This window comes from Thrips palmi, unplaced genomic scaffold (genome assembly GCF_012932325.1).
Source record: "Thrips palmi isolate BJ-2018 unplaced genomic scaffold, TpBJ-2018v1 HiC_scaffold_18, whole genome shotgun sequence".
Lineage (NCBI taxonomy): Eukaryota > Metazoa > Arthropoda > Insecta > Thysanoptera > Thripidae > Thrips > Thrips palmi.
The window spans coordinates 16,946,983-16,960,021 of NW_023144627.1; the positions used below are offsets into that span (position 1 = coordinate 16,946,983).

At 38.9% G+C, this 13,039-nt stretch overlaps 2 protein-coding genes across 4 annotated transcripts; one reads left to right on the forward strand and one right to left on the reverse strand.

The window, feature by feature from the left end:
* The first annotated feature begins 162 nt into the window (after nt 1-162).
* LOC117644286 lies at nt 163-5,183 on the forward strand. 2 transcript variants are annotated; one of them, XM_034383615.1, is made up of 14 exons: nt 164-324; nt 662-754; nt 833-1,005; nt 1,076-1,202; nt 1,288-1,368; nt 1,453-3,068; nt 3,147-3,582; nt 3,658-3,750; nt 3,822-3,855; nt 3,932-4,018; nt 4,096-4,309; nt 4,383-4,457; nt 4,559-4,631; nt 4,822-5,183. In XM_034383615.1, exons 2-14 carry the CDS (start codon nt 683-685, stop codon nt 4,891-4,893), a joined length of 3,153 nt encoding a protein of 1,050 aa, XP_034239506.1. In that variant the 5' UTR covers nt 164-324; nt 662-682; the 3' UTR covers nt 4,894-5,183. The 2 variants fall into 2 exon arrangements, 1 of the variants encoding a protein (XP_034239506.1); XR_004587659.1 differs by lacking the exon at nt 4,822-5,183 and having other exon boundaries at nt 163-324; nt 4,096-4,304; nt 4,559-4,633.
* On the reverse strand, nt 5,171-12,293 carry LOC117644287 (protein AF-9-like). Of its 2 annotated transcripts, XM_034383617.1 has the most exons (5): nt 12,124-12,293; nt 11,423-11,600; nt 11,121-11,332; nt 10,268-10,528; nt 5,171-9,911 (listed from the first exon to the last, which is right to left on the reverse strand). In XM_034383617.1, the coding sequence occupies exons 1-5, from the start codon at nt 12,133-12,135 to the stop codon at nt 7,665-7,667; spliced, it is 2,910 nt and encodes a 969-aa protein (XP_034239508.1). In that variant the 5' UTR covers nt 12,136-12,293; the 3' UTR covers nt 5,171-7,664. The 2 variants fall into 2 exon arrangements, with proteins under 2 accessions (XP_034239508.1, XP_034239509.1); XM_034383618.1 differs by lacking the exon at nt 10,268-10,528 and having other exon boundaries at nt 12,124-12,292.
* Nucleotides 12,294-13,039: the final 746 nt, after the last annotated feature.

The window sequence follows — 13,039 nt, forward strand, 5'->3', positions numbered from 1 at the left end:
CTTCAACACTTCAATAAATCTCATTTTATCATTATGCGAAGCGAATTGCGATTCCAACGGATCCATGCTGCCAGAAATCGCATTTGAATTTTCACGCCGTTCTGTTGGCACTACAAGACCGAGAAACCATCCCCCTCCCCTCCCTCACCCACATTCCACTCCTCCCTCTCCTCCAAGAGACACACACACTTCCACACACACACAGTCTTCTCCGACCAGTGGCCACCGGTTGAACGGCGTCTTGACGATTTTGACTTTGCGTAGCGTGTTGTGTTGCATGTTGTTCGGTGCCAGGGACCTCGCCTGCTGTTTGTCTTGAGCAAGGTAAGTATTCGGGCGCATGTCGGTTCCTATTTGTAGGCGCTGTTTACGAATTTTTCGATGTGTTTTGAGTCCTTTGTCGCCCCGATGCTTGTATGTCGGTGCTGGTCGGATCCACGCGATGGAAAGAGCCATCTCTATTTGTTTTCCTTTGCAAACTGAGCTTACGCAACAGTTCGCCCTATTTCGACCGTGCAGCTTGTGCCTCTGTTGAGACTTGCATGTTTTGTGTTTGGCTTTCTCCCATCGAGAGGTTTCGATCTTCGTGTGGTCGCTTTCCGTGCAGCCGACCCGGTCACACATTTTCCCATGGTTGTTGACGTCTGTTTCTTTCTTTCAGCTCAGGTTTAGTCGCCTCATCATGGACTCCATTCCTGCCTCCCCTTTGCCATGTCAGGAGGAAAGGAAGTTCCCCACCAACACAGTCTGCTCGGTAAACCACAATTTCAATACTCTTCTGTGCAGGTGTGTGGAACTTGGTTGATGTTTTCTCTCTTTTGTACGTTTATAGGTGCATATTCAATGGATTGAAAACGATGGATCTTTGTGGGTCCTACTGAGTCCAGAAGTTGAAACTATGGAGTATGTGTCCCAATATTTAGCGGACTGTGCCAATTTTGATGGATTGAATTCCATAGCAGTTGGTGATGTTGTATCTGCTTTTGATGCTGATGATGGTTGCTGGTGAGTCAAGGTATCTGTTAAAGCAAGTGGTTTTTCACTGCATCTTCTTCACTGAACTGCCTTATTTCAGGTACCGAGCTAAAATCTTGAAGACTGACCCATTGACTATTAAATTTATTGACTTTGGAAATGTGGCTCGAGTAACCCCTGAGTTTGTGGCTGCCTTGCCACCTGACCTCTCATTGATTCACGAACTGGTCTGTATAACCCACTCAAATTGGATCAGGGGATGAAGGGTTTGGGAGGAATGATTGTGGTAATTTATTTCTTTTTTTATTACAGGCCATTCATGTTAAACTAGCCCCTGAATCAAATATAATTCCGTGCCTTGGGGATGAGCTTCTAGTAAATTATGTCACATCAGTAAGTGTGTCTCTTGCCCTCACAATAATTTTAGTATGGTTTAATATATTTCAGGACTAATTTAGTATCTGTATTTTTTTCCAGGATAATGGAATAGCTGTTGTTAGTGTTGAAGTACCGGTGGAAACACAGGCGCCGGTTGAATTGGTCGCGCCACTGCCACCTGCTTTACCAGGAGTGGTGGTGACAGAACACATTTCTGACACTGTGCTTAAAGAAACGATGCCAACGGTATCTAGTGAGCTGAAAACTTCTGACGCAGGTTTTGATTTGGATAGTGAAACCAAAGACATTATTTTCGAGTCAAGTATTGATTCAAATGAAACAATTGTCGTCACAGAGTCAGTGACTGCAGATGTGTGCAACTCTATGCAGTCTGGATTGCTTGATAGCAGTGAAGTGTTGGCGTCAGTGCCAGTGGCAACTGTTCTTGCGTTGGACTCAGAGAAGCCACCACAGGCTGCCGATGAGGGTAACTCTATGCAGTCTGGATTGCTTGATAGCAGCGAAGTGTTGGCGTCAGTGCCAGTGGCAACTGTTCTTGCGTTGGACTCAGAGAAGTCACCACAGGCTGCCGATGAGGGTAACTCTATGCAGTCTGGATTGCTTGATAGCAGCGAAGTGTTGGCGTCAGTGCCAGTGGCAACTGTTCTTGCGTTGGACTCAGAGAAGTCACCACAGGCTGCCGATGAGGGTAACTCTATGCAGTCTGGATTGCTTGATAGCAGCGAAGTGTTGGCGTCAGTGCCAGTGGCAACTGTTCTTGCGTTGGACTCAGAGAAGTCACCACAGGCTGCCGATGAGGGTAACTCTATGCAGTCTGGATTGCTTGATAGCAGCGAAGTGTTGGCGTCAGTGCCAGTGGCAACTGTTCTTGCGTTGGACTCAGAGAAGTCACCACAGGCTGCCGATGAGGGTAACTCTATGCAACCTGAATTGCCTGATACCAACGCTCCTCCGGATGATGTGTTGGGTTTCCTGGGGGTCTCCAGCTCGGCAGTGGCAACAGCTGCGCCTGTTGAAGCAACTTTGACACCCATATCAATTGACAAGGAAATTTCTACTGTACAAGGAGTGGCTGCAGCAACTGACTTCCCAATGAAAACAACTCTTCCAACTGCACCAGGTGATCAGGAGCTGTCACTGCTACATCCACCTAAAAAACAGCCTGAATTTTGCTCAGATTCTTCCAAGCCAATTTTTGCTTCACCTGGAGAGCCTGTGGTTGATACATTTGTTTACTCGCCCATGGAAGCAGCCCTGCAGACCATGGCAAGTGGTCAGGAGCTTATAGTGCCATGTCCGCCTCCAGAACTACAAGATGCTAAATCAGATTCTTATGAACAAGTTTCTGTTCTACTAAGAAAAGGTGTGGCTGATCCAGTTTGCATAACACCTAAAGAAAGGAGAATGGGCAGCATTTCCAATAATATTCGTTCTGATTCACCCAAAACAGTTTCTGTACCACCAGCTGTTCCAACTGAAGTAGTTTCTGGATCATCTCTTGAAGATGTGTCTGATGTGATTTCTCATGCCTTTGAAAAGGGTATAACTAAAGTAGTTTCCAACCCGCCGAAAATTGTCAATGGGTCACTTAATAGTGTCCTAAATGCTTCAGCTAAAGCTTTCACCATATCTGAAACCCCCTCATCTCATGGACAGCATGTCAGGAAGAAAGAAACAAAAAGGGATACATCTGAGTAAGTTAAATACCTTCTTTCCTCTTAATTTTATTTTATTTGAGTCCTTGGTTACCTAAACTTTTTTTGTTTTAATAGGTTTTCTCATCACTTTGAGTTGAGTATCATTCAAGAACAACTACGACTTCAAATGTTACAACTTCAAAAGAGAATTGAACAGGACGTTGCCTATCAGATAAATTGTCTTAAGCAAGAAATGTCCAGACAGATTGGACATCAAATGGCAACTTTATTTGCTGATGTTGCTATGATAAAGAACGACATTCAGATGGGCAGATGTAGTGAGCGTCGTCCACCAATGAATTCTGTGCAATGTCAGAATTCAAATCTCTCTACCAACGAGCAGCCCTTCCAACATCAAGCCTCAGCCCTTCAAAAAAATACTCATCAATTTTATGGCTATGAAACTGCAAGTCATCTAGGAATGGATTATTCTTACTCTCATGATCTGCCATCTGAGCTGCAGTCCTTCAAAGCTAATGACAGGGAAACCCACTTAAACAAACTGAAAGTGGTAAGCATCTGTGTGCCTTTTGACTTTAAGTTTCCATCTGTTCGCCAAAGTATACTTGACATTTATTTCCAACAGGACTCTATTGAGCCTTCCACGAGTGAAACGATTGAGAAGCCAAGTGTTCTGAAGTCTGCCTCAAAACTTGTTTATGTAACCAAAATTGCAAAGGTACTTTATACCAGTTTTTAAATATGTTGTTATTTTGTTTCGGTTTTCAAGACAAGTTTTTACATTTTCAGGATGTAACTTTGGATCATTTGTTTACATTGTTTGGTAGGTTCGTCAAATTTTGGAATTGCTGTTTTTTTATCTTTAAAGACATTGATAAAATACTCTTGTTTGGTTTTAGGTCTTTATGGTAATGTCCTAAAGATTAAAAAAATGTCACCTGTATCCGCTGTGATTGAAATGGGTGACCCTGCACAAGCTGATCTGGGTACTTTAAGTTTTGATTGTGTTAAGTATTTTTGAAGTTTTTCAAAGAGCTTATGAGCTTGTGTCTTTCTGTTTCAGCTGTCCGCTATCTTAATTTTGCCCCTTTGAAGGGTTTAAAGCTGCATGTAAACCTGTCCAAATTTTCCACTATTTTTACAAATCGTGAAGACTATGAAGCAGGTCTTGTTAAGGACTTCTCCAAATCAAGGCTGAACCGCTTTAAGGCTGGCCGGATGGATTGGGATGCTGATAAATTATCCCCCCCTTGCAACAGATTAAGAACAAATGTTACGTGAGTGATTAAGGTATTTTCATGAAGTAACTTTTAAGTTGTGTCAACTTAATGATCTTTTTTCCCCCCTCAGGAAATCTACCTCTGATGATAAGATAAAAGATATATTCAAAAGTAAAGGACATCATGTTGCGATAAACTCCGTACCGTAAGTTTCAGACTGCATTGTGTTCACGTTTCCACTTTTCTCTCAAGCAGCTGCTTCTAATATGGTTTGTTTTTGCTTTGTTTTGTATGTGCCTTTTGAAGAGGGAGGACTTCTGAAACAAAGACGTTGTATATTTCTCTCAACTCAACAGAAGAAGCCATAAATGCTTTGTGTGTAAGTTTTTGTCAGTTTTGTGCTACCCAAACTCAAACTACTCCAGATATTTCCTCCCGATATTTCATATGCTTCTTCTATTCCACAGGCTTCCTAGGCCAGTGCCTTGAAACAGTGTCTTGTCTGGAAATCAGTTTTGTTGTTAGAAATGTAATTTTTGTCTTACCATCTGTTTAACCACTTGTTGCAGGAATTGCATTACGCTGAGTATGATGACTGGTCACACATGCACATCACGTTTGCAAGACCCTCAAAATTTTAAGTTTCTGCATCAAAAATCTGTATTGTTGATGCCATTTTTTTTATTTTTTTGAACTGAATTTGTTTTTTTAATAAGCAATTTATCAAGAAAAGTAATTTCTTATAACTGTGTTGTAATTAGCGGATTGCAATTATTTTGCATTATAGATTAAGCAAAGAATCAATTAATCAATTTGTTTGGTATCTGCCGTTCGTATTTAAGTTTGTTTTTTGTAAGCTTCTCATCTTACAATTTCGCATGAAAATATGTGAAGGAATGGATCAGTAATAAAGAGACATTTTTCCCACTTATGGTTTGTCTGTATTTCCAATGCCTTATATAAGTTATTGCTCAGTTATTTTAGGTGTCACAAATTTAACACAATCCCTTCTTACAAACACCAAATGCATAACTGCCTTGAACAACATTACACAGGTCAGTCTAAAAGAGTAATGCATTCATCCCATAAATATTTGGAATATTTACACAATGGTTACACTTGCATCTATTCTCAGGTACCAAAAATGGAAAGAAAGCCCACATTTCCTAATTGAACTCTGAACTTTATAGTTCAAATAATTGAGGCAACACCACAAACATTTTATAATCAAGATATATGTAACCAGTGAAGGAATAATAAAGCAGTACAAGTGGTAGGGTACTCAGCTGCACAAACACAACACGTGTCAACAAGAAAAATAAAAAAAGAAAACATGAAATTAGTGCTGACATTAAATAAGCAGCTTCATCTTCACCTCCCAAAGAGTAGATAGAATTGATTCACTCAAAATGACTTCTAACATCAGAAATGTAAACCATCACATATGACTGAAGTGCTGGTGAACATAGACCCAGTTTCAATCTTCTTCCAGAAATAAATTCATTTAAGGAAATGTCGCTTAAAATTCTGACAGATTTCTCCTTGCGTTATGGGCCAATGACACCTGACTAGAATGGAAGAAAAAATGTGTCCATATTGAGAAGGACACTTTAAGCAACAGTAATGTGGAATGTTGAACATAACTTTTCTCTGATTACTCAATATGGGTGCATGAAATGTCACAAGGTATATTTTAGGCAACGGTAAGGTTGCCAGTAGAACGATCTTAAGTACGCACAAAAGATCACAAACAGAACAAGATACATAACAGATTTCATGTTGGGACAGAAATGTATTATGGGCCAGGGAAAAATAACATGATTTAACAGATTTAAAGAATAAAATGACAGGAGACATTTAGCATAGGGAGTGAGTTAGGATTGAAATGAAGGGTAAGGTGTCTACAGTCTTCTGTTAGATCTACACGCACAGTTCAGACGACGTCCTGACAGGCAAGTACTAATCCTTAAGGGCATTGACTAAAGAAATACAAATTTAATCATGCAATCCATGCTAGGGAGCCAGACCTGGCACTCATGGAAGACCTTGGTCAGAATACTCATAATGCGTAAAAATGAAAAAAAAAACAGAGAATTTTACAAAAAAATAATGTTTAATCTTTCCTTTTTTTAAATTTTAAAATAATTAGTTCAATTGTGGTGCTTATAATAATGATGATCAGGATAGAAAAGTACAACACAGATAAAAATATCAAAACGATAGATAGTTATGTTATACTACAATGATGAAGTTAACGTTTCAGACAGCACATAACACCTGATTTAGGGAGGTGGGAAAATAAGATATAGAGGGAAAAAAGTTCTGAAAAATTCACAATACCCCACATATAATGAGATCAAATAATAATAAATAAATACACAATGTACAAAGTGAGAACATTGCAAAAGATTTCCACTACCAGGGAAGCAAACAATACATTGCCAAGTAACACATAAAATTAAATTATGAAAAACATTAAATAATCAGGATTAACACAGCAATAACTACCAATTGCTTCTCTGATGTTGGCTAATAACAAATATATAGGATATTGGGCATGCTGAACACACCTTAAGGAAACTTCCCATCACAATAAATAACAGGGGAAAATGCGCATTTTGGCAAATCATTTGTACCGGGTGGAAACTTGCCTGGAGGAATCCATTAGATTTGTAGTGAAGCCAAAGCAAACTCCCCTTCTGTCATAACAACTCTGACTAGGGAGGAAAAAGAGAGGGAAAGTCAGAGTTTTTATGTTCAAATAATAACTAGGTTTTTTTCTGAAATTCATTGAACAACACTTGCTTGAGTCAAGTTGGAGCTTTTTGCTAGTTACACATGTAAAAGACCAACATAAAGGGTTTCTATGACATAATACATATGATACATAATATTTTACACAAAGGCCAAACTAAGGGCCTTATATAAATTTGGTAATTGTGTCTTTTTAAGACAAGAGTTCAATGAAACCTAAAGAAGGATAAAATTAATTCATTTTTAAGTCACTCATTCAATAATCACTATGAAGAAATTCACATCCTTGGATGAATGTTAGTCACGAAAATGTGAGGGTACTTAAAGGCCTAGACTGAGATCGATACAAAGTTAGAGGTAAAGTATCAACAACTTATCTACAGACAGACAGAGACACACACACACATGCGCACACACACACACACACACACACACACATATATACCCACACACAGCCACTTAAACTTAGCTCATTCCTATTAATGTGTAAACAAGTATAAATAGAAGTAGAAAGGAGCACAACAAATACGAAATGAAATACAGTTAAATGAGGAAAGAAACAGGGAATGTGATCTCCACTAATGCAACTCGAGCACAGGGAACAACAAGGAAAAAACATCATAACAGCAAAAAAAGGTGAAGATACCCATGATAACTTTCAAGTGGCTGTGAAAAATTCCTGTAACTTACGAACTGTGTTGGCATCAAGAGCACATAAGTCAAAATCAAATGTTTGTTTGGTGATCTCATACTGTCCAGTTTCAGCAATCACTTGCACAACTCTCTTCAATTCATCGTTATTCTCTAAAGTCATAATCTTGCGCTGTAGCTCTTTCAGTTGACAGACATATTCTGCTGTAAATCCTTCTACTTGAATTTTAGACCATTCTGGTGCACATGTTTCAGCAGTATCAGGTAAAGCAGCATCTGGTTCAGTGGTAGTAGAATCAGGCTCTTCATTTGCAGTAAGATCTCTTCTTGCTAACTTTGCTGGAGGCTCATCAGATGATTTGTCCTTCTTCCTTTTCCTTTTCTTCTCCTCCTTATCCTTTTTCTTTTTCTCTTTTTCAGTGCTTGCTCCAGCTTTACTAGGTCTCCCAGGCTTTCGCTTGGTGGGTGTCACATCTGAATCACTACTTTTTTTACCTTTTGCTTTCTTGCCTTTTGTTTTCACAACCAAGGGACTTGCAGGAGACTCTTCAGAAGTGTTGTGCGCCTTCTTTTTAATACTTGGGGGAGACGGAGGAACTGACGCATCTGAGTCATGTTTTATATCCGATGATGTTCCTTGTGCAGATTTCTTGGTTTTTTTAGATTTTTTTGCTATTTTACGGTCTGATAAGCTTGAAGAATCCTCATCATCAGACTTCTTCGCAGCAGGAGAGTCGCTATCAGACGATGATGATGATGATGAATCCCCATCAATATCTTCTAATAGAGTAGAAAGAGGTTTTTTCTTTACATTCTTAGGTGGACTAGGAGATCTCCTTTTTCTCGATTCTTCAACTTCTTTGGCTAATCGCTCCTTTTCACGTCGTTTTTCTTCTTCCCTTCGCATTTTATCTCTCTCTTTCTCCTTTTCTCTCTCCCTTAGTTCCTGTTCTCGTTGCTCTCGTTCCTTTTGCTCAATTTCTCGCTGCTCCCGTTCCTTCAGCTCAATTTCCCGCTGCTCCCTCTCTCTTGCTTCTCTTTCTCTAGCCTCCCTTTCCTCTCGCTCTCTTCGTTCCTTTTCTCGCTGCTCCCTTTCCCTTACTTCTCTCTCTCTAGCCTCCCGTTCTTCACGTTCTCTTCTTTCCTTTTCTCGTTGTTCTCTTTCTCTTGCTTCTCGTTCTCTCGTCTCCCTTTCTCTTTGTAATTCTCTCTCTTTTTCTTCACGTTCTCTTCTTTCCTTTTCGCGCTGCTCTCTTTCTTTAGCTTCTCTTTCTCTTGCTTCTTTTTCTCTTTGTAATTCACGTTCTTTTTCTTCTCTATCCTTTTTTTCCTTTTCTCTCTGTTCTCTTTCTTTGGCTTCCTTTTCTCTCTGAGCCAGTCTTTCCTTCTCTTTTTCTCGTTCAGCTTCTTCTTTACGCTCTTTCTCCCTAAGAACTTCCCTTTCACGTTCCCTTTCCTTTTCTCTTGAAATATCCCTATCTTTATCTTTTGATCGATCTTTTTCTTCTTTCTCCTTGTCTCTATCTTTGTCTTTCTCTTTGTTTTTCTTCTTATGTTTATGCTTATCCTTGTGTTTTTCCTTACTTTCAGCACTGTCAATTTTTTCCTTGATCTTTTCAGAGCTTTCTTTCAATTTCTTTTCAGTTTCCTTTTCTTTTGGTTTGTCTGAGGGCGCAGGTTTCTCACCTAATTTATCACTTTTCACTCCAGTCGAGCTACCACTAACAGGTTTTGGAGTCAAGTCATGATCTTTGTGGCGTTTTTCTTTGTCAAGTTTCTCAACTTTATCCTTTTCACCTTCCTTTACTTTATCTTTCTTTACCTTTTCCTTCACTTTTTCTTTATCTCTATGTTTTTCCTTTTTATCTTCCTTTTCCTTATCTTTGTGGCTCTCTTTCTCTCTGTCCTTTTTGTCTTTCTTGTGTTTTTCATGTTTCCTTTCCCTGTCTTCATTATCTGTATGGCTTGATTTCTTCTCTTCTTTAGAGGGTGGTTTAGAGGGTGTTGATGGTCGCTTTGGTGAAAAGGCCCGTTTGGGTGATAACGATCGTTTTGGAGGTGTTGGTTCCGAACTTGTCTTGAGTGAAGATGAAGATGATGAGCTTGACTTGGATGGAGTGAGTGGTCTTTTAGGTGATGTAGACAGCTTTCGCTGCTCTTTACTTTTATCCCTGTCTCTACTTCTATCTTTCTCCTTTTTCTCATCTTTGTCACGTTTGCTTTCTTTGTGGTGAGATTTACCACTGCTTGGCACCTATGAACAAGAAAGACAGATAATAGAAAATCGGATTGACTGCTACATCAGGACAAACATGATTGTACAACACATAAGTGAAAATGCTAACACAGCAAAAGTTAGGCAGGGAACCATAGAAACAAAAATGAACATAAACTATAAAATACATACAGCCCATTAGCTCATGCAATAATTACTAATACAAAAAAATGGAAAACAAAACATGCACATGCACATATATGCATTAAAATTGATTATTAAAAGATGGTCCTGGTACAAGCAGATTGTTTCTTAGGTTCTCCTAAAGCTGAAATTTGCGCCCATCATCTCCACAGTCTCCCCTTTACCATCCACACTTTACTTTTCATTCTTACCTTCTCAGCTGATAAAGGTTTACTGCTACTGCTGCTGCTGCCCGTATTGCTGCTACTAGTGCTGTTGCCACTACTGCTATTGCTACTGGATTTGGGTGTGGGAGAGGGCTTGCTGCTCTTTTGGCTAGGTGGTTTGAAGATATCGCCATTCGAGGTAGAAGGAGGCCCTGGCCCTGCCGAACTGTTGGAGCTGCTTGAGCTAGAGGCACGCGGAGGATGTGGGGCATGCAGGACATCATCTGAACCTGATCTCACCGTTTCCTGGCCAGACACAATGGATGGATTCGGAAAAGGGGGAAAGAAGTACGTAGTTAGTATCAAGTGCTTAGGCACACACATGCTTATAGGTGTGAAATGTTAAAATGGCAAATGGTACTGAAAAAACTAGACAATAATAATAATTGAAAAGTATAACTAAATTGGAAAGGCATCGAAAGCAATCGACAACTAACAATGATAACGTAATGAAGCAAAATAGTCAAAAACCCTGCAGAATACTTTTTCCCGCTAATAAATTAGGCAATGGTAGATAATGATTTCAGAATGTTTTCCATATGAGTAAATCATTTACTGCTTCAACTGCTACACAGATGAAATGCAACGGGATTTTGAAATAAAAAATTAGTCAACACCAACACACACAGGTTTAAGCACCAGTAAATTAAATGAGCCCTAGAAAAACGGTAACTTAAATCATGCTTGTTAAAAATTGAGAAAAATTTTACCCACATGCAAGCAAGGTCTAAGAATATTAAACATCAATTTCCTTTCCAATATCAGCAAAAACAAATTTCAAATATTGTGAACCTAACAAAACATAAACTAAGAAAAAAATATTTTTAAAGGTACACACCCCTCCTCCACGAATCAGTCTCTTTCTGAAGTCATCAGCTGGATTAACCACTGTATGCCGTTCAATGAGGGATCGTTTAGTGGCCATTTGAGTGTCCAGAATAAGGTCATACTGAACATTGATAGTTTGATGATTTTTTAAATGAACTTCAACAGGAATGATGAAACCTGCATACCCAGATTCTTTCACCTGGTATGGGGGTTCTTTACAAACTATAAATATTTTAGAAAATCAAGATTAGTTATTTGAAAATAGATACTCTTTCAAAGATACAGCAACAGAAATTTCTTGGAACACATTACCTCTTTTTGGCTTTGGAAAGGTTTCATGTAAATGAAAGACGACTTTGTCGACATAATGATGGATTTCAGCACCATCAATACCCCTCACATATACTTCCCAATCATGAGTGAACCCTTCTGGGGAACGTTTGTTTTTAGGGACTGCATCGTGTCCCACTTCAAAAGCTATTTTCACACTCTGCAACAGAAAGTAAAACCAATAGTAAACATGAATTTGTAAGAATACAAATAGAAACAAACACAAGATAACATTGAGAATGAGACAATTTTAAGCTAAAGTGACAGAAAACTTGCATTATATACAGTGAGAACATCGAACACAGTAATCACTACTTTTACTGAGACAAAATGTCAGACTTTTCCACTAATTAGTTTCTTGACGAACACCTGTAATTGAACTAGCTAAGCCAGAAGATATGACGGTTTTCTTTACAAAACATCAAGGGGGAAAATAGCAAGAACAGTCTAACCTCTAAGACTGAGTCATGTTGCCCACGGATTAGTTCAAAACAAATACTTTTAGCATTCTAAGGAACTGCTAGGAAACAATCTTAAATTCGGATTTCGATTGTTGGAAGGGAAATTTACTAATTGGTTGTTTACGTGGATTCAAACTGGATTTGTTGTTTAAGTTACTTAGTAGATTTAGTCTCATCATAAATCATGAAGAATTGATCAAAAGTTTCTGGAAATGTACTTACGGAATGTGCCATTGATCAAGCCGAGTCTAAAACGGTCAAGCACAGACAATATTTGACACTTGCTAGCAAGACTGCTGGGAAATTAACGAATGTTTGGAAAGTGAAACTCGTCGAAATACCACCTTCCATTTTGTTATGACCAATGTTCGTCTGCTGTTGATTGTGCAGGGGAAAGGGTTGCCAACAAAACCACAATAGCGACGTTCGTACTTCCCTCAACTTGCGGCAAATCGCAAATAAACGGACCAGAGAAATCTTTGGGATGAGAAAGCAAACATTCTGTCTTCTACTTTTAATTTTCTGTATCGTAGCAACTAGGTTCTATTTTCTTATATATTTTGCATTGTTGGTGTACTCGGCCAAGAAAAAAACAAGGGCGAGACAAGGGCCCTCGAGTTCAAAATAGTGAGTTTAGCCCAAGACACCACGGGCTGCACATCTCTTTAATTCATTTACAGACATTCAGTCAGGAAGGAGTGCAATCACATGTCAACTGTTCAAACGAGGCATGCACAAATGGTAATTCAGACAAGCCACAGCAGTAGTGCCAGCTGTATAAGCTTATCACAGCTCCTAATTATTTTCATATGTTCGCATGAGCTGGTAGCTAATGGCCAGAGTGTAAGGACAAGTGGAAATTAAGTTATGTTACAATGAGTCATTTTTATAAATTTGATTTTTTATTTGTACAAACAGAATCTTGTAGGTACCAAATTTTGGCTTAGCTTACACACACCTAACTTTTTAGTTACGAACCATAAAATTAATAAAATGAAGTCTAAGTCTAAAATGAAGTCGGTGATAACTTAGAATTTGGGTGAAATCAGATCATTCCTATAAATTAATCAAAATTGAAACATGTTCGATGAATGGAGGAATGACAGTGCTTACTACCATAAACACTTTTTTAGAGAAG

Coding starts and splice junctions, on each gene's coding strand:
- LOC117644286 (XM_034383615.1), top strand. CDS start 683: ATGGACTCCATTCCTGCCTCCCCTTTGCCATGTCAGGAGGAAAGGAAG. Junction 1,203..1,287: donor TCTCATTGATTCACGAACTG/GTCTGTATAACC, acceptor TTTTTATTACAG/GCCATTCATGTTAAACTAGC. Junction 4,310..4,382: donor AGATTAAGAACAAATGTTAC/GTGAGTGATTAA, acceptor TTCCCCCCTCAG/GAAATCTACCTCTGATGATA.
- LOC117644287 (XM_034383617.1), bottom strand. Junction 11,333..11,422: donor CTTTCCAAAGCCAAAAAGAG/GTAATGTGTTCC, acceptor AAATATTTATAG/TTTGTAAAGAACCCCCATAC. Junction 9,912..10,267: donor AACCTTTATCAGCTGAGAAG/GTAAGAATGAAA, acceptor TCTTGTTCATAG/GTGCCAAGCAGTGGTAAATC.